The sequence below is a fragment of the Canis lupus genome, chromosome 32 (assembly GCF_003254725.2).
Source record: "Canis lupus dingo isolate Sandy chromosome 32, ASM325472v2, whole genome shotgun sequence".
NCBI lineage: Eukaryota > Metazoa > Chordata > Mammalia > Carnivora > Canidae > Canis > Canis lupus.
Genome location: NC_064274.1, coordinates 12019383 through 12044967, shown reverse-complemented (window position 1 = coordinate 12044967; position 25585 = coordinate 12019383). Strand labels below are relative to the sequence as shown.

General features: G+C 40.4%; 1 protein-coding gene across 8 annotated transcripts in view; it reads left to right on the top strand.

The window, feature by feature from the left end:
- Window positions 1-25585, top strand: part of FAM13A (family with sequence similarity 13 member A) — a 344934-nt gene that overhangs the window by 308402 nt on the left and 10947 nt on the right. For 7 of the 8 annotated variants that reach the window (XM_025424952.3, XM_035709590.2, XM_025424924.3 and 4 more), the window contains 7 exons: window positions 7795-8005; window positions 8487-8625; window positions 9522-9603; window positions 10373-10593; window positions 11240-11323; window positions 20079-20174; window positions 21979-22062. In XM_025424952.3, coding sequence (XP_025280737.1) covers window positions 7795-8005; window positions 8487-8625; window positions 9522-9603; window positions 10373-10593; window positions 11240-11323; window positions 20079-20174; window positions 21979-22062 — 917 coding nt within the window. The remainder of the gene's footprint in view (window positions 1-7794; window positions 8006-8486; window positions 8626-9521; window positions 9604-10372; window positions 10594-11239; window positions 11324-20078; window positions 20175-21978; window positions 22063-25585) is intronic. The other variant, XM_025424933.3, reaches the window with a different exon arrangement.

The following is a 25585-nucleotide window of genomic DNA, read 5'->3' as shown; positions in this document are numbered from 1 at the left end:
CTGCTTAAAACCCTGCAATACAGTGTTTAAGGTAGATTTTTGGCAAAACATTAGAAATGTACTTGTGAGGAAGAAGAGGGTGTCCTAATCTTGTCAAAACGGTATTTCAGGAAGGTTCTGGCAACAGTGTCATCAAGCTGCTCTTCTCTCCTTATCCATGTGTCTGCATCCAAACATATATCAATGTGTATCCAAAATGCATGCCCAGCTGCCTCCATACAGTGTGTGTGTTTGGAAGCTACAAAGAGGGAGAAATTGTGTGTCTGGTTTCAGAACAGCAGCAGGACTTAACCTGGTGACATAGAGAATCACAAGTACAAGAAATCAGTCCTTTTCCAAAGCACCTGGATTTCCTTGTCTTCTTCCCCACCCCTTTTAAAACTAAAAGTAGTCATTATGATAATAAATTTAGATGAAGGACCAAAAGAGGATCTAAACAGACCAAAAAGTGAAAAATAGCAATCCCTTTATACTTTCATCCAGGGCTTGGTGATGTGAAAACAAACTGTTTTTATTCTAGTTCTCCCTCTTTGCAATCCACGAAACATGTTCCAGCCCTTTGCCATGTAATTAGGCAGTGGGTCAAAGATTTTCTCAGACCTTCCCAGCTCATGATATGCTTACTAGAAAAAATTGCAGGGTGTTGTGTTTTGTTTTGTTTTAAATTTCAGTGATACATTCCTGGGTAGTGTTTTATTCTTCTCTTGTTTTGTGTACTTTGGAATATTCAGGTGTGTTTTAAATTCCTACATTAAAAACAAACCCCATCCCCCACCCCCACCCCAAAAAACATCCCATAGTAGCCACTGTTACCCAAACAAAATTTAAAAAGCAGTAGCCAAAACAAATGCTGTATTTGGGTTTCAGTAATATGGTCTCCTCATATCAGTAACACAAAACTCCAGAGAAAAACTAGGATTTTTGGACAGAATTCAAATTAACCACATTATCCTGGTGTATTCAGTAGAGGGGCAGGGAGATTCTTCTTCCTCCTCTTGAAATGGACTCAGTTTGTTTTTATCTTGGTCAGTCAATTTGTGATCTCTTCCAGCATATTTGAAAAGTCCAGTATGAAAATTCCCTCCAACATAGTTGAAAGCTAACTTACAGTTTCCTTAAAACTGTTCTATTACTTAATATAAAGAACTCTCTAATAGATAATTTAATAATAATATGAAGGAACCAATGTTTTAGGTTATATTGGGAAACTAGAAGGAATTTTAAAAAGCTTATTGGGGAAAATATACAGTAGGCTTGGAAATGCTAATTATGTAATTTATGAAAGGACTTGTGTCAACTTTTTGCCAATTACTGCATTAGTTACTGAACTTGCATATCTTAAAAATCTACATGGGTTCATTTGGTTACTGATTCCAGTGGCCATTTTTTATCATATATTTTAAATTCTCAAGTTACATTATAATAGTAAGGATAGTCAAAGTAAAGGAATTGTTGCATAAAGGATAGTTCAGATGAGAGCCATAAGTCCAGTCACTAAAATATTACCTTTTTTTATAGCTTCAATAAGAAACAAACAAAATGGTAGCTTTGCAGTAAGGAATCCACTTTGCACTAATTTAAACTGGGACTGTGAACCAGTACAACAAAATACATAAAGGGAAGTAAATAGTTACCAAAACCATCGGAGCTAGAATCCCTCTGGAAGTCTCCCTTGCCAGGCTCCAAGCCACCATGTAGTGTAACCCCCTCCGTTTGGTTTGCTTATCTGTTCCCCATCCGCACACTCACTTCACTCTCTCTTATGTAGAATTTTAGAATGGCAGGAGAGAAGGTACTCACTGAGGAGCCTGCTGGCGCTAGCCTCAGGGAAGAATGCCCCCATATGGCAATGACGTTCTCTGGTTTTGGGGGCATATTGTATCAGGGAAACAAAAAAGGAAATGAACCTGATAATTAGATTGCATAGCCAACATACAGTGGAACCCTCTCAAAGTGAATGTAGGATCAGAGTCTAGTCATGCTTTGCTGGCAGATAAATACATGCTTTTTCTTTCTTTTCTCCCTCTGTATGTAGCTATGTATTAGGCTCATTCTTTACCTATCCACATGGTGTTATTATTTTATTACTTCCACTCTCTAAAATTTAATGAATACACAAATCAAATGTACTATTATTATTTGTTATATAAAGCCCTTCAGAATTGCATAATTAGAATGTTCCTAATCAGCCAATTCATGTTGATTTGGGGGTACCATTTGTGGAAGTGTTTAAATACTCAACTATTCTATTAACTTTGTCCCAGTGAAGTTAAGTTTAAAAGAACATTTTTAAAGGGCATAAAATACTTCATATTTATTATTTTTTACTACTTAAAAAAAAAAAAAAAAAAAAGCCTTGGGAAGGAAATTCTCTAAAAGAATGCAGAAGCAAGGGATCTTAAAGATCTTTTTACCGGACACTCCCATCATACAGATAAGAAAGCTGAGACCAAAAGAAGCAAAATGATGATTCAAGATAACAAAATGTCCTGACTGCCTCTCTGATGCCTCTTTTTCAGCAATGCCAATTCTGTATTCTGGCAGGCAGTGGGCCATAATGGCTAAGACCAGGCATGCCCTGGGTTCAAATCCTGCCTCTACTACTTTAGCAGCTTTGTGGACAAGTTAGTAAATGTGTTACAGTTTTGGCCTCAATTTCTCCATCTTTAAACACGTGAAACAACAGATAATAATGAGTAGCAGATGTAGTAGTATTCATTTAGTAAGTTTGGTGCAAGGATTAAATGAGCTAATATTTGCAAAGTGCTTCACAGTACAGGCACCTAACAGGCACTATATGTGAGTGTTGGTTGATGTTATTACTATCTTCCATAAATGTTTCCAAGTATAGTTTCAGGAGAAACCAGCCTAAGTCTGACTTCTTTGAAACCAGAGCCCACTTTTACCTAATGACAGTGGGTGGCTCTGAACACAGAGGAGTCAGTAATTACTGGATCCTCCAGTGATGACCAAGAACAAATTATACCAAATCAGTCTCCTTGTGTGTACATGTGTGTGACTCTGGACTCAGAAATGTCGTGTTTAAAAAGACCTCTGCTGGGCCTTGAACAGGGACTCCAGTGCCCTGTCAGATGTGGAAGGAGTAGAAGATAGTCAGGTAGGGCAGCCCCAGTGGCGCAGCGGTTTAGCGCCGCCTGCAGCCCAGGGTGTGATCCTGGAGACCCCGGGATCGAGTCCCACATCGGGCTCCCTGCATGGAGCCTGCTTCTCCCTCTGCCTGTGTTTCTGTCTCTCTCTCTAGCTGTGTCTCTATGAATAAATAAATAAAATCTTTAAAAAAAAAAAAAAAAGAAGATAGTCAGGTAGTAGAGTGAATTAGTAACTGATTAAGCAACACTGCTTAAATGTGCAGATAGTTGGATCAAAGTTGACACAAATGGGGGTATTTTCATTAGGAAAGTTCTCAGCTCTAACCCATTCCACACATCTTATTAATGACTTAAATGTAGCAATTGAGGGACTACTTAATAATTTGCAAATAAACTCAAAGCAAATATATGAAATTTAAGGGTTAAATGGATCGACAAAGCCTACTACTAAGATTCCTTTTAACTCTGATAGTTGCAAGGTTATTTGAACAATTTAATAGGACTACCACGGTCCTATGGTTAAGATTTGGAACACTGAAGACATTTTTCTAATAGGATTTCTCTCCTGGGTGGGGTTTATGTCTTCCTGTGTCCATGATGTGCCCATACCTCCTTGTACCACTGAGGAGCCACCTTGAAAGTCAGTATGATGTCATGCCAGGTAGTAATGACTCTACATAGCATATAGTGGGAAATGAGATGTAGAAAACATCAGCTCCCTTAATTCTGGCAGATTTCTTAAATCATCTTCATAGCCAATTTTCTTTTGTATGACAAGTGGATCTAGCTGGCTAGGCAGAGAGGCACTATATCCCAATGACCACATTAATATTACTCAGAACAATGTTTCTTCTTCCTGCAGTAAATTCTTTATTTCCATGTGTATGGTAGTGTCTGATATGGAACTCCCCCAGGACTTACTCTTTTTTATTACTTAGGTAGCATGAATACATCTTTTATCTCTATTACTTCTGACCTGCTGTGGTGTCAGCAGATTAATTTTTCATAGAGAAACATGCCATATTTATGTCCAGAGTTCTCTCTGACAAGACACATAGCTAAAATCACTATTTCTTTTATGTGGTGCTTTCAGATGAAAATTTAATCTGAAACCTCATATTCATTTCTATTTTCCCTTTGAATAATTGTCTTGCAATATTTTTGTCCATTTCATTGCTCTAGAATTACTGATTAAAACATAAACTACTTGGGCAGCCCTGGTGGCGCAGCGGTCTGGTGCCGCCTACAGCCTGGGGTGTGATCCTGGAGACCCGGGATCGAGTCCCACATTGGGCTCCCTGCATGGAGACTGCTTCTCCCTCTGCCTGTGTCTCTGCCTCTCTCTCTCTCTCTCTCTCTGTGTCTATGAATAAAAAATAAAAAAATAAAAAAACATAAACTACTTCCCAAAATAGGAACTGGGATTGGTCAATTAACACATCCTCAAAACTGAATCTGTAGGGCAGGAAATGCTATTGGACATACTTCTGTACTACACTGTTTTTATTTGGTTCTTCTTTGTCTAGTTAAGTATCAATTATCAAAACATGAGTAGGCCCTGGATTTTCAGATCATTTCAAACTAAAACAGAAGAATTTTAATGAGCTAGTCCTATTGAACTATATATTATGTGTAATTTTATAAATTATTATAAGAGCCTTCAATTATAATTCTAGTAGAAAAAAAGGAAAGAGTGAGATCTTGCCATTTGCAACAACATGGATTGGCCTACAGGGTATGAGGCTAAGTGAAATAAGTAAGACTGAGAAAGACAGATACCATATGATCTTATTCATGTGGAATTTAAGAAACAAAACAAATGAACAAGGGGGAAAAGGGCAAAAAAATGGACTTTAATATACAAACTGGTGATTGCCAGAGTGGGAAGGAGGGGATGGGTGAAATAGATGAAGAGGACTAAGAGTGCACTTATCTTGATGAGCACTGAGTGGGGCTCCAGCCAGTCTCCTCGGGCCAGCAGCTGAGAAAGGGCTCCCTGCTTTTTTTCTTTTTCTTTTAAAAAAATCAGACAGAGCTAGTAGCTTCAAGGGGTTCCAAAACTTCCTCGCCCCATCTGGACCCAAAAGCAAGAGCTGATTTTTAAAAGCCAAATTCCTGTTTCAGTTGGACAGAAGGAATAATGGGTCTTTCATATTTTCTTTGTATTTCTCTTCAATAGTTGCTTGACCCAACATCTGCCTGCTCTATACAATGAAAATACAAACTAAATGAGAATAGAAAAAAATAATTAAAGCATTAAATCGTACAAATTACAAATCTGTTCTAAAATATACTTACAGTAAATAAAATACACATTTCAGTAAAAAAAAAAAGGGGGGGGGGGATTAGTACTTTATAGATAATTCAGGATCACAGTATATTTTTTACCAGAGGCATGTTTGGATAATGGTCACAGACAGTCTTCATTTGGTACACAGAGACTACAAAGTCAAAAATTGAAAGATTAGTTGTAATATTTCTAAAGAGATATTCTGCTAGGTTCAGACAAATTAAGGGATTTCAGGATCTAAGGTAACACCTTTTCAAATGAAACTGTGAGGAGTAGAAATGTCAAACTAGCCTGCGCACTCATATGCCAATATCAACATCAGACTTTACTTTGCCCGTGCCCTCTGTCCCCGGCACGCCACCTTGGCCTTCCCTTGCTTGTTTTGCTCCTTTGCCACTCTGCAGTGAGGTTACTGCCTGCTACATCAATGGTCAAACCATCTTAACCCTTTCCTGCCCTGATAGGAGCCCTTAAAAAAATCGCTGCTGTCTTAGGAAATATCATGAAATGATAGGTACATTATGGCCGGTTTAATAGTTCCATTTTCTGTAACATAACACTACATCTTTCTTCTTTCTCTAGGGATTACTTTCTTCTTACCCTCTCCTTCCCTCACCTCTCATCGATTTCTTGCTCTTTTATGCCATTAGTTTGGAGCTGCTCATATCTGAGCCCTACACTTAGGAGGAGCCTGCTGCAAGCTTTAGTGCAAATGAGGGGACAGCTCCTGATCACCTCTAGCTTTAGCCAAATATTCCTACCAACATGTTCCCTGCCACTTTTTGGGACTTGCAGATGCTTTGATTTAAAAAAAAAAAATTTTTTATATTACCATCTGAGTTCCCAGATAGCTTCATTCTCTTTAAATTTTGAGAACCTATGGGCCTCATACCATAGGAGGTTAATGTTTTACATTAATATGATCTCTCCTATTGTGGGATCTTCAAAAATTTCAGATGTCATCCTTGTTATTAGAGCATCTGGCGCATACTATATTGAAGCACTATCCTTCAAGTGAGGAGATTTAGTTTTAGTCCCAAATCTTGTCATTGATTAGATATTTGCTCTTAAATTCTTTGGGTTTCAATTTCTTTGTCTGTGATCTGTTGGATTGAATCCATGGTTCTGAAACCTGAATGTGTTTAGGATTACTTGGGCAGCTTTTAAAGTAAGTGTGGGTCGGGGAGGTGGAGGGGAAGACTGGTATTTGGGTCCTCATGTAAGTATTCTGTTTAGTAGGGTGCTGTGATAACCTGTGCAATAGAAGTTATGTGTATCTCCCTTTGTGATGCTAACATGCAGCGGGGGTGAGAAATCTCTAAATTAGACAATATATGAAGTTTCAACCAGCTCTAACATTTTATGATTATGATATGATCTATTTAAATAAAATACTAATTAAGCACTTGTTTAAGATAATTTTGTAGATTTGATAAACACTTTGATAGCTAAAGGAACAAATGTTATATGATTCAAGCTCTAGGAATCCCAGAATTTCAGGGCATGCCCAAATCCTAGCCTTGTGTAAATCACAGTAATCCATTAGTATACTTAAAACATAACCTTTTTTAATGCAGGGAGTTCTACAAATGAAATACCTTACATCATCTGAAATTTATCTTTAAAACCTGATAGGATTTTTTTTAATGAGGAAAGGAATATATTGAGGTGGGTCTTAAAAGGAAAGAGAAATAAATATAGCCATATTCCCAGGATGTTGTGTTGAGTGTGTCTTTTTCTTAAAGACTAGCTAAAATAATTTGTACAGATTTACCCTTAGAAAGTCATTCTTCTTTTTCTTCTTGTTTTTGACTAATTTATGTAAGCATCTTACGTTAACTGTAGTCTTGAGCAGCTTCTGAAATTTCAAGTGCAAAACATCCATCTTAAACACACTAATCCCAACACTAAGCAGAAGCACATGAACGGCTTACTGAAAGACCCAAAATGGAAGGTGCAACTCCTAGGTAAATGAGCTCTCACAAGACAAATGTGACTCCCTGGTCGTTTCAGTGAAGGATGTATAGCCGTGATGCCAAGTCTCTGTCTCCATGACACACCTTGCTTCTCCTCTTCATAATGCCCTCACATGGAAAACTTCTTGTCCCTGATCTTTGGGGGAGGCTGGAAGCATACACTGTTTGCTCTCCTTCCTTACAGCCATTCCTCCAGACAGCCCTAGTAAATCTTTTGAAAGCAAGTGAGGACAGAACTAGGAAGTAGATGATGGCTGTCAGATATATTGATGATTCTAGTCGGGGCGCAGTGTCCTTCATCTGAACCTTAAATCTGAAATAGGAGGTCATTCAGTGCCTCCTAAACCATTCAGTAAACTTAGGAAACAATAATGCTTTCCTGAGCAATTTTGACTTCTCACCCTCCTTATTCTTCCAGACCCTGTCCCTACCTTCTCATGGCAGCAGGAGAGTGTGGACTCTGATGAAGCACGCCTCTCCCCACAGGCTGGGCGCCTGATTCGCCAGCTTCTGGATGAAGACAGTGACCCTATGCTCTCTCCTCGGTTCTATGCTTATGGGCAGAGTAGGCAATACCTGGATGACACGGAAGTGCCTCCCTCTCCCCCAAATTCCCATTCTTTCATGAGGTAGGTTTGTGTCACTGATAAGCAATGACTACATCATTGCCATAACATTAGAAAGAATAGGAATGGTGTTGAAGGCTAGTAATTCTTTTTAATTACATTGTAAGTCTGTGAAGGAGCATATTGGGAACACTCCATCCTAATACACAGGCTCTTTGTAATTTTTCAGTTGGCCCAACTACATCACCACAGACTGATTTTCCATTAGCACATCCTTTGCAGAGCTATCTAAAATTTAACCCTCAGGTCCGCAAGGTGTATCTCAGTCCTACCTTTGCTAAATGTAAATGTGAGCGAGAGAAAGTTAGATGTGTTTCATAGGTGGGACATATAGAGCTCAGGGTCACGAAATGAATTGGTAGTCAGCTTTCTTTTATTCAAGAGGATGGGGCTGTTTGGAGCCTCCCCCTTCCTCCCTCCGTGCCATGTCCCCACTCCATGCGCCTCGGCAGGCAGTGAGTGTCCTACCCTGTGCCCCTCATAGGCGCCGGAGCTCCTCTCTCGGGTCCTATGATGACGAGCAGGAGGACCTGACACCTGCCCAGCTCACACGAAGGATTCAGAGCCTTAAAAAGAAGATCCGAAAGTTTGAAGATAGATTTGAAGAAGAGAGGAAGTACAGAGTAAGTGTCTCCTCACAGGGCTTTTCCTGTCCCCACCTGTCCCCTGATCCATCAACATGCCAGCATATCAGCAACTCGGAAAAGCGATAGAAAGTTAAGGGAGATTTCTAGGAATCTCTGAAACAAAAAGACAATAAAAACTGGGGATAAGCCCTGAGAAGCCCCAGACATCATGTATCAGCATTTTCCTTGCACAGGGTATTCTTACAGATAATTGAATATTTTAGTTCACATCTCATAAACTTATCCATGAGAAGGAATGGGAAAAATCATTAAATGTTTCTTTATTTCAGCTAAAACTTAATTCAAGATTATCTTCTAAAATTTTATTAGGACTGACCTCATTCTACTCTCAGGTCCATGTTAGCATTGCCCACAAGAGTGGCAGAAAGGCATTTTGCATGGAAATCCCTCTCCTTTCCATTCTGTTAGCCTGACACCTTAAACCCTACAACTCATGAAAAAGGACTTCAGAGAAGTCCAGCATTTTGCCTGTGAGGAATTCTTTGAAAGCATCAAAAATAACCATATGTGAAGAGGGATAATAGAATTACACCTATGACGTTTGTTCTGATTGTTCATGATGAATTTCTTTTTCCGGTGGCATTCAACTTTCTCTTCCTCTTTAAAACAAACTGATCATGGGGCGCCTAGGTGCCTCATGCAGTTAAACATCCTGATCCTGCGGTCCTGAGATCGAATTCCGCATCAGGTTCCCTGCTTGGTAGGGATCCTGCTTTTCCCTCTGTCCCTCCCCACTCTGCTGTGTGCTTGCTCTCTCTCAAATAAATAAATAAAATCTTTTAAAATTTTTTAAAAAATAAAACAAACCTGATCATCAAACTCTTCTCGTGCTGCAGTTCAAAAATATTTACATTTGATTTTCCTTTTCTTAGCCTTCCCATAGTGACAAAGCAGCCAATCCTGAGGTTCTAAAATGGACAAATGACCTTGCCAAATTCCGGAAGCAGCTTAAAGGTAGGTAGAGTTCTAGACCTATGCCATGGTTTCTGAAAGACAAGCCACCGTCAGAATTCATGATCTCACCACATCCTGAGTGCCACTGCTGAAATTTTTCAAAGGACACCTTCCCCATATTTCACCATGGTCTCCATCACGGACAGCCCAGCTAAGATACAAACACTGCATCATTTCCCCACTTCCCAAAGTCATGAATTGAAGGATGATGATTTCAATTCAAATCCTATTAAGTACCAGGGTTTTATTTACTGTGGTGTTAAGAGAAGACCTGTAAGCACAGAGGAATATGAAAAGGATTGGGTCCTTGGTCCCTCAAAAAACATGCTGTCTTCTAGGAGATAGTCATAAAAACAACCAAAGAGAATACAAAGGAAAATAATTCCAAAATAAGGTATGTAAGTTATCCATAAAAAGTTGGCCAGCAGTTGGGTGCTGGATCAGTCAATGCTGTTAAACAGTAAGGGAGTGAATATAGGCGACATCTGCCACATTCTGAGAACAGCAAGCCTGTTGGTGTGGCTAAAGCATAGATGTTACATAACTAAAGCTTTCTCAGGAATTTGGGTTAGGGAAACATTCCAGATAATCCAAGATGTTAGCATTTTCTCAGGTTTTGCATAATAACCCAGGGATTTCAACTACTGTTATAATTAGATACTTTCTGAAAAAAGATGAGACTAAACAGTTATTAACACCACAGAGAAGCAATTAATGTTCAGCAGACATTGATTCTCATATGTCACCACCCCTAAATGTTTTCAACTAGAGTCCAAACTGAAGATATCTGAAGAGGATCTAACCCCCAGGATGCGGCAGCGAAGCAACACGCTCCCCAAGAGTTTCGGTTCCCAGCTTGAGAAAGAAGATGAGAAGAAGCAAGAGCTCATAGATAAAGCAGTAAAGCCTAGCGTCGAAGCCACGCTGGAATCCATCCAGAGGAAGCTCCAGGAGAAGCGGACAGAAAGCAGCCGTCCTGAGGACATTAAGGTGTGGAGATTCAGTGGAGGCCCCAAGCCAATTGCTTGTCCTAAACTATTCCAGCCAACACGGTGGAAATAGGGGCTGCCACATGGGTCCCCGTAGGAAGAGGGATGCAGCGAAGCCTTCTCAAACCTCTCACGCCCTCATTTCCCACACTTTTAGATGTCTAGAGAAGCAGATGGAATAGCTTGAGAGTGTTTTCACTGCTAGTACTTTGGTTTATGACTACACATTGAAAGCAGAACATTCTAACATACAGATCGCAGAAAACTCATTCAGCTTAACAGAGGGTTTGATGACTCTAGAGTAAAAGGATTGTAGACCAACCTTTGGGACTGTGTAATTTGTTATTGTAGTCATTGCTTGGGCCATTAAGCTAAGCCCCATGTGCCTTGCAGCCTTGCTTACCTCAACATGCCTTTGCTGCCATGTGGGAGATACAAGTAGTTGATCATGACTCTGCTGCATTGTCTGTATTCCCAGCAAAAGGTCAGGAAGAGCTAATGCCTAAGTGAGCTTTGAATAGAGCTCAGAGGAGCTATTGTAGGAGGATTCTTTTTAACTTTACTTTAGAAATTTGTTTACATAAATAAGTAGTAAGGTGCATAAATGTTTCCCTTTCTTTCATTTCTCTCTCCTTTTGTTTATTCAGGATATGACCAAAGACCAAATTGCTAACGAGAAAGTGGCTCTGCAGAAAGCTCTGTTATATTATGAAAGCATTCATGGGCGGCCGGTATGTAAATGTACTAATGAATTTTCTGATTGGGGTAAACTATTTGGCTTTAGACCTGAATCTTCTGTGTTCAGTATTTGACATAAGAGTTTTCCTAGTGTTTAGGAGATGACCACGTATTTTCAGCAGACCTAAGCTTCCTGAAAGCTAAACTGATGAGTGACTTCCACTGTCAAGAAGATTCTGAATTTGAGTTCCAAAGAAAAATTCGTTTGCAGCTAACATTTAGTCACTAGTGTTCTGCTTCAGGGGGACAGTGGTGGAGGAAACATAGATTATAGGTGAGTGCACAAAGCCCTAGAGAATTCCCTATCCCTAGGTCTGTCCCCATAAGCTGTCACTGGCTCCAAGGCATTCTAACCCATAAAATGAAGATGTTAAACTAGTATGATATCCCCTAAAATTTAATCTCTCTTCAGTGTGTCTGTGGCTGATGTTTATCTGTAGAGAAAATCCAGCCATTATCCTGAACCAAAAGTGTGAGGAGTCCAAAATAGGACTTTGCCTTTTCATAGCAATAGAAAGCATTTAAAGCAATTTCTTATTCAGCAAGCATGGTTATTGTGTGTTTGTCATTAGTCCTGCAGGAGACAGTGGAACGATAGTCTTCTGCTCTATTCCTTAAGAAACTCGTAAGCAGATATCCTTGTCAGTTACCCTTCGTGACTTATTGAGAGTGTTGTCGAGAACCCAACAAAACAAGTTCTTAAGAGCAGATATAAAGAAGCATGAGGTTTATACTCACAGAAGGATTTTTATACAGCCAAAATGCATCGGTCTCTTTTCCAGTCACAGCCATGGCTATATAATGAAGATAATATTTTCATGTAAAATTTACTCTTTTGAATAAAGAAGTTTCCAGAATAATGCACTAGACTCAAGGATCTGTGAAGTCAGGAATTCTGGGTTTTGTTCACCTAACAGTGCACTTGATCTAGCACAAAGACCTGACACATACCCTGTGCCCAAGAAACTGTTTGGAGAATGCATCCTCCATGGTATCTCAGTTCTGAATTTATCAGGTTTAAATTAAAAAAAAAAAAAAAAAAAAAAAAGCTGGAGCTTCTGCTGATTGATTTTACTGGCCTGTCCCTACAGCGGAAAAACACTGGTGCTCTGGGATAATGGTCATGTTTCAAGCCAAGTTTTGTTTTGGATTTTTTAAAGGCATTGAATCAAACAGTAAATGCACTGGAGCTCAAATATATTGTGCAACTTGTCCTTTTCTCTTGGAGTATTCAGAACTTGGAGAAGTAGAACTGAACTCCTGTAGCAGAGAGAGGCCCCTTCTTCACTAGAGGCTCAGAACCTTCTAAGTATAGATCTCCTGGTGGCCACCAGGCAGGTGGGGAAGAAGGGCAGGACTTGCATGCCTTCCTTCTCCAGCATTTCTTCTTTTCATCACGTAGGTTCACAGATGACATTGACAGACTCCTTTACAGATTTCTTTGCCAGAGTCCCCGAGATCTCTCCACTGCTTTCTAGTCCCAACCTTTATGGCCAGTTCGGGGGCTTGTATGCTTGGTGTTTGTTGCTCAGAGTTGGACACACATCCTCTCATTCTGCCTGGGCTGAAATGATGTGCAGGGACAGGGATCAGCAGACCTAGATTCAGATCCCAGCCCTACTGAGACCAGCTCTGGAGCTTTGGGCTACTGAGGTAAGAGCAGAGCTCTGTCTATACCGTAGCTGGCTGTTCTAGGTTGTCATGGAGACTAACTGATGGCATGGACACATGCAGGCACATTTACCTGCACGCTGTCTGCACTGAGGAAGTGGGCTGGGGTTCTTGGCAAGTGGTTCGGGAGGGTGCCCAGTCCATGAGGTTTTCACTTCTTTTTTTTTTTTTTTAAATGATGTTTTCACTTCTGCTACAGGTATATGTTCTGCTAGCCGCAGCCTACTTATTAAGTGATGGAATCAGGAGAAAGAATGCGCATCATTAGGAATATGAAATCCTAGTTCTTGGCCCTGCAGTATTGCTTCCTCGTTTCATTGTTCTTTCAGATATTGGAAGAACACCTTTTTGAGTCTGGATTCTAGCATCTCATTGGGCAGGGAGCAAGTGCTGTAGAAGTTTGAATGGCATTTTTGCTGGTTTGTGGTCAGACTCTCTGCCTCTCTCTCTCTGGAACATGAATACTCCATCCTCCTCAGGAAAAGCAGAGTTCATTTGCTATGTGGCCAGTGTGAAAATCAGAGTGAACTTTTCATTCTTAGGTCCGCAGTATTGCCATGGACCCTGAACTGTAAATACCATTTGAGCAACACTCTTCTCAAAAGAAAAGTACATGTATTTCCAGAGCTAAACTATCATTCCAAACCCCAGGGGTTTTTTTGTTTGTTTTGGTTTTCGGTTTGGGTTTTTTGTTTTGTTTTGTTTTGTTTTTGAGAAGCAGGTGCTCAAAGCTCATGGGTTTTTGCTGAGTCTACAGATTCTGATTTGAAAGGACAATGAATAATTGTCAGAATCACAGGCCAAAACAGTTGTCTGCTGCCCTTGTACATTTTTTAAACAAGGTTGTTTGCTTTAACAGTGCACTCTACAGATTGACACATGTTTGGAAAAACAAAAACACACTCATTTACAAAGTGGCACATAAATCCCTACTAATTATGAAAGCATGTCTTTTCAGCATTTAAGGATCTCATCAAAAGACCATGTCACAGAAAATACAACACATAACTGCAGGTAACCGTGTTACCTTCTTTACAAGACCACTCCTTGATGATGACGTTTAGGGAAAGGAATGGGTTGTTTGCAAGAGCTTCTGGTTTCTCCTTGAGCCTCTTCCTCATCAGTATATTTTAATGTTATGTTTTAATACCTTGGAAACTAACATGACACTAGACACACTTGGTTCAAATTTAAACGCAAATTCTGAAGTCATATGTAAATACTGCCCTTTGGCTATCTGCTATTTGGGATTATCTGATCTTTGCTGAGTCTGCTATTTTTATCCAGTAGTAAGGAGAGTTACGTCTTTCTGAGTCGATGGGCCAAGATGCAATAGTTAAAAGAATCCATCTGGGATCCCTGGGTGGCGCAGCGGTTTGGCGCCTGCCTTTGGCCCAGGGCACGATCCTGGAGACCCAGGATCGAATCCCACATCAGGCTCCCGGTGCATGGAGCCTGCCTCTCCCTCTGCCTATGTCTCTGCCTCTCTCCCTTTCTCTCTCTGTGACTATCATAAAAAAAAAAAAAAAAAGAATCCATCTCATTTATCTTCTCCTATTAGTAGTTTTATGACACAGAGGTACCCTTGCACACACAAACTCAAACCACATGTTTTACTAAGAAGATTCTGAGGCTGTATAGTTTCTTGTCTGTGGCATAATTTCTCACAAAGCGGTGCTTCCTTGCTACTGCTCATAGCTAGAGGTCTTGTGAACTCAACATAGGCAGGGCTCTGACCTTGGAAGGCAGAATTCTTTATGTGAAGACAACTTGGTCAAACCCTATTAGAGGAAAATGCTTCAATGTGACATTTTTAGTGTGTCTTCACTGGGTTAAGATCCTACTTTACTTCATGTCTTATTTGTGAATGGAAAGAAAACTGAACTGCGAGTCAGTGAACCTGGGTTCTTGACCCAAATCTGTTGCCTTGGGCAAATCATTGCCCTTTCCAATGCTGAGTTTCATTGTATGAAAATAGAAGGCTCTTCTAACCATGATATTCCAGGGTCCTAATTCTATCTTTATCTTCACATTAAAAGCATCAGTCATTTCCTCTTTCACCTGTGTGGCACTGTCCAGGTGACAGAGCCCAAATGGGTGTTTTTGTAAGGAAGTTTTATTTGAGGCAAAGACAAGAACTGTCACAAAAGGCAAAGGCAGGCAAATGCAGCTGTCTAATTGGGCCTCTGTAATTTTGGTCCAAGACTTTTCCTCTATTTAAATGTGGATTAATTATTGGCTAGTGTTCCCTTGGTACCTGGAAATATTATCTGAAACCTTTATAGAACAACCAAAAGCAGTAGTAAGAGATCAACAGATGAAGATTTCTTTTAATCAAAAACAAAGGCCCCAGCATCGGGATGGCTCAGTCATTTAAGCATCTGACTCTCCATTTTGGCTCAGGTAGTAATCTCAGGGTCATGAGAAGCCCACGTCAGGTCCCATGCTCAGCACAGAGTCTGCTTGAGATTCTCTTTCCTTCACCTTCTTCCCCTCCCCCCTACTTCATGTGCAATAATAAATTAATTAATTAATTAATTAAAATCTTTTTAAGAAAAGCAAAGACAGAATGGGAGGTGCTGCTGCCTTAGGTTTCCATCTAGGTTTTTATATTGTCCTGATTTGTGTGCAAAAATACATCTTTCCCACACACTGGAAAGCCATCCAGAGATACCACCTAAATGAAAGTTTAATGAAGGTTTGAGGCAAGAGAAGTGAAAGTATAATAGAGAATTTGGGGGGGGTGGAGAATCCAGGGGGATTCCTGGATGGCTCAGCGGTTTAGCGCCTGCCTTCGGCCCAGGGTGTGATCCAGGAGTCCTGGGATCAAGTCCCACATCGGACTCCCTGCATGGAGCCTGCTTCTCCCTCTGCCTGTGTCTCTGCCTCTCTCTCCCTCTCTCTGTGTCTCTCATGAATGAATAAATAAAATCTTAAAAAAAATAATAATAATAATAATCCAGTGACTATTACATGCTTGGCCTAAAGTCATTTCCAAGCAACTATAGATCATAAAGATTTTCTAATCTGGATTCTGCTGTTTCCAATCAGGAAACCAAGGCTTTCCAAACCAGGAAACTGGCTCATTCAAAGGCCAGTTTTCAATCAATAACAGAATCTCCGAGCAGCCGATGACTCAAGAATAAGAGACATCAACTTCCAAACAATTTTCCCATGGCCCATTTAATATCAGTTGACCCTTTTGTAACAATTCAGCCAAGGCTTCACTTTGTTTATGGAAATGTTGGTTAGATTTTGGCTCTACTAACAAATCCAGTTCTGATCATTGCATGTGATGTGGCTTTCTGATGAGTGAAAGTTGTATTAACTTTTAATATCACCAAGCCTTTGGTTTCAGATATATATCATGAAACTAATCCTGGTGTAAATCAAGTAGTATTAATTCTTTCTACCCCTCAGACTTACAGATCTTTAATATTTCTGGTGTTTAGACACTTCTATCAAATGCCAGTGTTAACTTTGGTGGAATTATAACAGGTTTAACCCCACATAGTCAGAAACTGGGCTTTATCAGATCAATCAGGTGATTAGTTCCTGATTTAAAACATGAGCAGCTCATAGAAAAATCTAAATATCAGTATCATAAAACAAAAAATTAAGCCAGTGATCTTCTTCATCTGCTCCAACTAGAAAATTTGAAAAAAGAATTAGAGAGGAAATTGGTTTCTGTCAAATTTGCCATTTCTGGCTGGTTTTACCTCTCCTTCTAAAATCCAGACTTTCGTTCTACAGTCCAAAAATATTTCTGCCAAGCAACAAGTAATAGGATGTGAGTCCACAATGGGGAAATGCTAGCTTCTTATTATTTTTATTTTTAGTATGTCTTTTGGTCACTAAACTATGAATTGTTTATCTTGCATAATAATATTTCACCACATGTCATATGTTGACAATTAGAATGTGCCTTAACCTCATCTGGAACACATTTATCAGATACATCTTGTATTTAAAAAGTTATCCCATGTGTTCCAGTCCTAAATTTTGTCATTTTACATATGAGATTGTACAAGTCACTCCATTTCTATCCTTAGACTTTTCTGTGGCTGTCGTTAAAGTCTTGTTGAAGTATAACATAAATACAGAAAGGAGTCCCCAGTATAAATATGTGCCTTGATACATTTTTACAAAGTAAACTAGTCCAGGTAACCAGCATCAAGACAAGAAACAAATGTTGCCAATCCTCCAGAAGGAAGGATTGCTCCTTCCTGCTCCTGTCCCCTTCCAGTCAATACCACAACCTCCACTCCACGAAGGAAAACCATTACCTTGACTTCTAAAGCTGTAAATTCTATTGGCTTATTTCTGAACTGACAAAAGTGAAATTTTACATTATATATTCTTTAGTGTCTGGCTTATTTTTACTTGGCTTTCTTTTTGTAAGATTAATTGATGATGTTGCCTATAGCTGTGGCCCATTCATCCTCGTTGCCGTGCAGTATTCAGTTTGGGGAGCATATCCATTCTGTTGCTGGGCATATGGATGGTTTCCACTTTGGGGTTATTATAAGTAGTGCTGCTGTGAACATTATTCTGTGTGTCTTTTAGTAAGCTTAAGGCCACACTTTTTTTTTTTTTATACTTAAGAGTGGAACTGAGGGCTCACATGTTCAGCTTTAGTAGACACTACCAAATAGTTGTCCAGAGTATTCCACTCTTAGCAGCAGTGAAAGAGAGTTCCATCCAGTTCTTCAGCATTCTTGCTGACACTTGACACAATCTGTTGTCTTCTGTTGGCCATTATGGTAGGCATGTCTAGTAGTAACACCTATGGTTTTATCCTCAGTCTTTCTGTAACATAATTTCTGTGTTCCTTTTCATTATGGATGGTCATCTTCTATGAAATACCAATTTTAAAACTCCTTTTGATTTGATAGCTAGAGATAGGAAAATACCATCTGCCTTTCAATATTGTGAACTTAGGAAGAAATAGAAAAGATTATTATTATTGCTGTTCACAGAAAAGAAGTCCACAAGATGTTTCTGTGTAGTGGCAGTATCCTATCCTGGCACATGAAGTTTGTCCAAAGATCCCTTATTGATCACTTTGAGAAAGGCAAACATAAAAGGTTACAAAGGAATAATCCATTCATGCACAGTCTAAAGTTGTCTTCAAAGCTGAAGGCCCAAAAGGTCCCTAATCCTATTTGCCCTTCCTTACCTCTGTAACTCTTGCCTTATGTGCGTGGTAGAAATAAAGTGCAGAAGACAAACCACAAACTTGAAACAAAGATAATTCATCTCTTTTGGCATTTAAGTAAAAAGGGGAAATGCATGCATACCTATAAACTTTGCATATGTATTTGTGCTTGAAATATTCTATCATTTTACAGATACTTGTGGAATATTTCCATTATATAGGCACTGAAAACAGTTTCCAGGGATACAAAAACACATACTCCTGGTCTCAAGAGGCTTACAGTCTTTAAGAGGAGACAGGTGTGCCAACAGATAGTTAATATAGAGTATAAAATGTGTCTTCTACTGGGGCTGCTATAAAAAAATACTGTAGACAAGTACCTTCTAAACAACAGAAATTTATTTCTATTTTAGTTCGGGAGGCTGGGAAGTCCAAGATCAAGGCAATGATAGATTTGGTGTCTGGTGAGGGCTCTTTCCTGGTTCACAGACAGCCATTTTCTTACTGTCCTCACATGGCAGAAGAGGCCAGAGAGCTCTTTGGGGTCTCTTATATGAGGGTCCTAATCCCATTCATCAGGGCTCATGACATAATCACCGCCAAAATCCCCGACTGCTAATATAATACCATCACACAGGAGACTAGGTTTCAAAATTTGAGGTACGCACATTCAGTTAATAGCAAACCATGTGTGAAGTTACAAAGTATACACAGGTTGCAGTAGGTAAAGGTGCGTGAGCGGGTCTCTCAGAATGGGGGATGTTGGAAGAAGGCTGCACAGGGGAGGTGGCTCTTGATCTGGAATCTGCCAAACCATGGAGAAGAGAGGAGGCCATTGGCCATTTGAAGGCATACAGAACTAGGCAAAGAGGGATGACACAACTTAGTTTATCTCTGGAGCTTGAGATATGACAGGAAAGAGGAGAAGCAGCAGATGATGAAGGGCTTCTAGAACATTATCAGGAGTTGGGCCTGATTATTCCCCCACTGCCTGTAGAGACAGTCCTTTATTTATTTTTTTTTAAGATTTTATTTATTTATTCATGATAGACACACACACAGAGAGAGAGAGAGAGAGGCAGAGACACAGGCAGAAGGAGAACCAAGCTCCATGCAGGGAGCCCGATGCGGAACTCGATCCCGGGACTCCAGGATCGCACCCTGGGCCAAAGGCAGGTGCCAAACCACTAAGCCACCCAGGGATCCCGAGACAGTCGTTTAAACATCTGTGAGCACTCTGCCACATTTTAGGGCACTGGAGATGAGTCCATCCATGTAGTCTAGCAGCAGATGTTTCTTGAATACCTACAGTTTGCCAGAATCTTGTCCTAAAAAACAAAACAATTTCACAGGGGAGAGAGACATGTGAAAAAAAAAAAAAAAAAGATCACAGAGCTGCACAGTAAGTATTACCATAGAAATACATACTTTCTTCTTCCCTGGATCTGGAAAACAGTAAATCACCTGGGAGCTCTGAACTTTGAGTAGTTTTACACAGTGAACCAGTAATGGTCATAGCTTTGACTCAGGAAAAGCAATACTGCTGATGGAGTGATTTCCAAAGATCTGCTGCTGAAGTGGATATTTTAAAAATTCACAGACTAAATACTATTATCAGTTTATTTTATTTTATTTTTAAAGATTTTATTTATTCATGAGAAACACAGACAGAGAGAGGCAGAGACACAGGCAGAGGGAGAAGCAGGCTCCATGCAGGGAGCCCGATACAGGACTCGATCCAGGGACTCCAGGATCACGCCCCGGGCCAAAGGCAGGCACCAAACCACTGAGCCACCCAGGGATCCCCCTATTATCAGTTTAAATAAATTCTGCAAGAATGGCAAGAGTGGAGTTGCTTGAGCAGCTGAGAGCCTAAGTGTCAGAGGCAGGCTTTTGAGCTCTGTTGCTCTTGTTTTCAGGTAACCAAGAATGAACGTCAGGTTATGAAACCGCTATATGACAGATACCGGCTCGTCAAACAGATCCTGTCCCGAGCCAACACCATACCCATCATTGTGAGTACAACAGCTTTCTGTGGTTGATTACCTAGTGGAATGGGTCCCAACCTGCCTTCTCATTAGAGAGTACTCTTTAATAGTCGAACCTGTCATTAATATTTATGCCTCATAAGCTTGGGGAATGACGAATTTGTCAAAGACTTCTGAGGCTACATTTGTCTAAAATGAGCAAATCTGAAACTGCTGGAATTTTGTTTTCTATTGAGCAACATGCTTTAACATGTATGTCCATCTGCCTTGTGCTGGGCTGACACCCTTTCCTCAGAACACCAGCAGGACAGAGCCCCTCCAGTCCAGAGGCCTCTCTGGTCCCAAGGGCCCACTGGTAATAGTCTTCTCTCTCCCTCCAAAAGAGGGATGGCCCCCTTAGGGATCATATCCAGGGAGAAGTCCTCTAAGGATCTCCAGAGAGCCGCCTGGTTTTGGAAGCTATAGAGAAGCCTAAGGAGAAGAAGAGGGAGGGAGGGAGGCTAGTAACTGTGTGGCCGCCCTCAATGGCCACCATCCTCTGACTTACACCTAACTGCTTTTGGCCTCTGAATTTTGATTCTGTCCAGAGTAGGGACCCTCAGCTTGCCTCCAGGCACTGGCCAGCTGGCCCATCTCCTCTATTCCAGTCTCCCACTTTTCTGCCCAGTTTATGAGTAAACCTTAATGCCCTGTCTGTCTCCTGGGGAATCCTTTGCCTCTGGTCCAGGGCTCTCCTCTCTGGGAATGCTGGGGGCTTTCTCTCTTGATTTTTCAACTTTCAAATAAGCGCACACAGCCTTGCTTTTATGTTGTTAAAATGCATGTCATCTTAGCTGCTGTTCTTTGTTTGGTTCCTGCTTTAAGTCAATCTGTCTTTCTCTTTCTTTCCTTCTTTCTTTTTCTTTTTCTTTCTTTCTTTTTAAGATTTTATTTATTCATGAGAGACACAGAGAGGCAGAGGGAAAAGCAGGATCCCCGCAGGGAGCCTGATGTGGAACTCGATCCCAGGACCCTGGGATCACGGCCTAAGCCAAAGGCAGATGCTCAACCGCTGAGCCGCCCAGGCGCCCCTTTAAGATTTTCTATTTAAGCAATCTCTGCACCTAACGTGGGGCTCAAACTCACAACCCTGAGATCAAGAGCCTCATACTCCACCAGCTGAGCCAGCCAGGCGCCCCTCCTTGTTGATTTCTAAGATATAATCTTTGTATTTCTGTTAACAGTGTATCTGTCGCTAGGAGCAAGGCAGGTTCCAGATTTTGGCAGGTGTATTAGAAGAAAGCTACTTCTCTAGAAATTTTTCACAGGGTAACTTAGTAAACTAGCCAAGGAAAGGATTCAATCTCAGGAATCCTTTCATTCTCCAGTCAGGAGCCCTGAGTACCCCTAAACGAGTGTTCCTGGATAAGGTGAGAAGGTAAAACAGGGAAGCTGCACAACGTTTGCATCACCTGAGGAGCTTATGTTGTTTTACTTAAAGCTTCTAATGCTTCCCAGGGTTCTCACATCTGCTCTCCTCAGGGAGGAAAGAGGAGGAACAGGACAATGTCTGTCCTCAGGCTTTTCTGCGTTTGGTTAACATGCTCCTGTGCTCTTCTTGCTCTCCTGAGGCCTCCTTGGTTTGGGTGTGTGGGCTCTGGACTGAAGCACCATCTCAGACAAGAACTTTGGTCATCTCTAGTTTTCCTGGGAACATGTGGTGGGGAAGGGTTAGGGTATATAGTTCAAAGGCAGTGATGAATCCTAGTGCCCTGGAGGAGGCAGAGGCCCAGAGGCCAAGGGAGAGGGATTCACAGTGGAACCTACTTGTCAACGACCTGTCCTGTCACAGGGATCCCCCTCCAGCAAGCGGAGAAGCCCTTTGCTGCAGCCAATCATCGAGGGAGAAACTGCTTCCTTCTTCAAGGAGATAAAGGTGAAGTCCTCCCGCTGCTAACCTCTGCTGAGCGGGCATGGCTCTCTCCCCGCCTCCCCTCCTCCTGTGGATGCAGAGGGGTGGCTTCCGGTGCTGCGCCCTCAAAACCACTCGCTGCACCTAACCAGGCGAGAACAGTCCTCTCTTATGGACCCTAGGATCCAGCTGGTCTCCACAGTTCCATCTCATTCTCCTGCCTTTTTGTTGCTTGTTGTTGTCTTGTTTTCATTTTGCTTTGAGGGATTTGGGGGGAGGGGGTTCCCAATATTTTTGTTACAGTTTCCTCTGTTTGGAATGCATTTTCTGTACTCCAGAAATCTTTTTCCAGTAACTCATTTGGGTAACTTTCACAAAAATCTTATTTACTGAGTTTCTAGAAAACCCAAAATTAACAAAGGCAGTCTAGATAGCACACAACAAAAAACTATCATTTCGTAGACTGGTATCTTCCTTGTCTTTGCCAGATTTGCTGGTGCAGTTTCACCCACTCCTCCTTCCTTTTGACTTTCCCCTGGCATGTTTAGTTCTCAGAACTAAGTTAATAATCTGCTCTTGATCTGAGAAGAGAGTACCATCGCCACAGTCACTGCAATCTACACTCTGGTTTTTACCCCAGTAGTAATTATGGATTTTATACAGGCAGTCCTGGTCCTCAGCAGCCACTTTTCCTAGAATGGGAAGTATACTCCATGCCCTCAGGTTTGTGTGTCTCTGTCGAGACCTACCTGGCCTGGACCATGATCATCCTCTTTCATGGTCTTGTCTCTAGGCACCTGAATGAGCTGGACTGCCTTCTACAGGGCCCTAGAAATGAAAAGTCAGATTCACTTTTTTTTTTAACCAGTGATTGTTTTTTAGCAATTGGAGTTTCACTTGTCTTATTTCTGTGAAAGGTCTAAGCCTGGGGTGGTCATTTGTTTACTGTAGTTAGGAATGGTACCACAGAATATGAGGGCCTCCTTCCCTCAAAGGACATCAGTTGAGAACTGCTCCACTGTCCTGCCTGGTCCTCACTATTATGACTGAGGTATGGTGCCAAAAGCTACACAGTCTTCTTAGTTATTCTTTTCCTTTCCTTAGTTCTTAGGGGCCTTAAATATTTCATATACCTAATTTTAAAGTATTAAAATGATTTATGCTCACCAATGATTATGCTCACCATTCATATTACATTACATAGAACTTGTAAATGAAAATGCTCTAAACATAACATTTAGGCAAATATGCTACATTTTTAAAATTGGAGCTATTTTCTTACAATAAGACTTGATGTTGATGAAAGAAGACAAATTTTGTCCGGCTGGTAATCTCACACAAAAATAAAATCACCATAATTGAAGAAATTTGGGCAATTGTGTGTATTGAAAATTAGCATTTCTCTTAGAAGCCTGCCATAGAACTGTTACTACATAAAAGTGTGTTCTTTAACACATCCAAAATATAACACTTAACAAATAATTGCTTCATTAAACTAATGGAAGACCTATTAATGATAGACATTTTAAAAGAGAAAATTCTTCCAAATCTTATTTGGCTTAGTTTATTTTTTTCACAAGTATATTTTGGCCATCGCTCTTCTCCTGGCCCATGTAGTGGTCAGAATTTCAATGCTTACATTTTGCAATGCTTACATTGCCTTTGTAAATAGTGTTGTCTTTTAGTTCATTTTGTTCCAACTGGCCAGGCTTATTAGCATGTGTTTGGACTGTACTAATTCTTGGCAATTCTGATACAATTTAGAATTTGATGTCAGTGCAGATCAGAAGATTGTATCAAAGTAGTGTCCTTAAAAACCACCTCTGGTTTTAAGTGCTTATAGCAGGAAACTAGCTGTATATGAAATAGAGCCAGCTCAGGTTCTGAACCCCTACATCTTCCAGCCCCCAAATCCTAGAGATAGTCTAGTCAGTTCTATCCAGTATAGAGTTTCCTTGAAAACTTCTCTGACAGAATAGAGAGACTATCCCAAAGAAGTGATTCTGTGCTCAAGCTTGAAAAGTTTATAGCAATGGAAAAGTGAGGTCACTCATCTCATGAGCTAAGACATCAATAGTAACTAAAAACTTATGTTATTAGTGTTATCATCATTATTAAAATGCTAAAGGACAATAATTATATAACATGCAATTTCAGAATATATAAGTTTGATAAGTATGAAATTAACTTAAAATTAAAATATTCATAGTTATTGATGTATTGCTTTCTACTAAATGGGCTTAAGTGTCACCTTCTGGAACAACATGGATTGAGCATAATTGTATAACTGCTTCTTTGAAAGCCCTTCATACCTTTACAGTCACCTGCCCTGTGGAAGTTTTTTCTCCCAAGTTCTTCTTACTATTCCTCATGTGATATGGGTCCCAGACCTTTCAGCAACCTCGTGGTTCTGCTCCGTACACACTAGTTTCTCTATATCCTCAGATACACTGATACCTAGAACTCAACATGATTTGAGATAGGATTTAACCAGCAAGACGGCGGACCAAGGACTAGTCCTGAGCTTAACCGCATGGCCAGTGCCCTTTGTTCTACAAGTCTATACCTTACATGACTCTCTATGTATTGTGAGTTCATTGTACTCTTTCTAGGGCAGCATGCGTTCAGCTTCCACACTGTAGACATTTTGGGCCGTATAGCTTGTTGTTGGGGGCTGGCCTTCATCCACAAGATGCCAGTAGTGCACTACAACCACCCCCTTCTCAGTTGTGGTAACCAAAAATGTCTCCAGACCTTACCAAAGGTCCACCAGAGTCAAAGTCACCCCCAGGTGAGAACCACTCACCACTCAGATGGGGTGGTCCCATCTCACTGCTGATTTATGCAATCCCTAGCTATCCTTTTCCATGAATTGTTTGTCATCTATGTCCAGCTTTTTTTTTTCTAACCTAAATTGAAGGAACTTGAATTTTTCCAATTAGTTACTTGTCACACTACTTTTCCAGCATTATGAGATTGATTAAATCTAGATTTTGTATTCCAACATACTAAATAGCCCTACGTACTTTGCATTATCTATGCATTTTGTGAATATGCCTTTTGTGTCTTTATTCAAGTAATTAGATAAGTATTGAGTAAGGCTGGGTCAGGTAAAGACCTGCTATAGACTTCCCTCCAGATTCACATCAACATTTCATCATCACTCTGAACAAATTTTCACGATCAGCTTTCTTTAAAAGAAAAAAAAATTATTTTTAAGTAATCTCTACTTTCAAATGTGGGGCTTAAACTCACAGCTCAGAGGCCAAGAGTCACATGCTCCACTGACTAAGCCACCAGGCACCCCATCAGCTTTCCTTTCATAGATCAGTTCACTTCATTCATTATTGAAATCCAAATATTATTGCCAATCCTATCAAAAAAGAAAAATGGTTGGTTTTCATAATTTGTTTTAAGGGAGACATTGCTAGTCACTGTAGATCATGGACTCTTTTTCAATTGTTCATATTATCTATGTATTCATTCCTTCTAGAATCTACCCAATATCCACAACAACTTGATGGTCTTAAATTTAAAGATATAATTT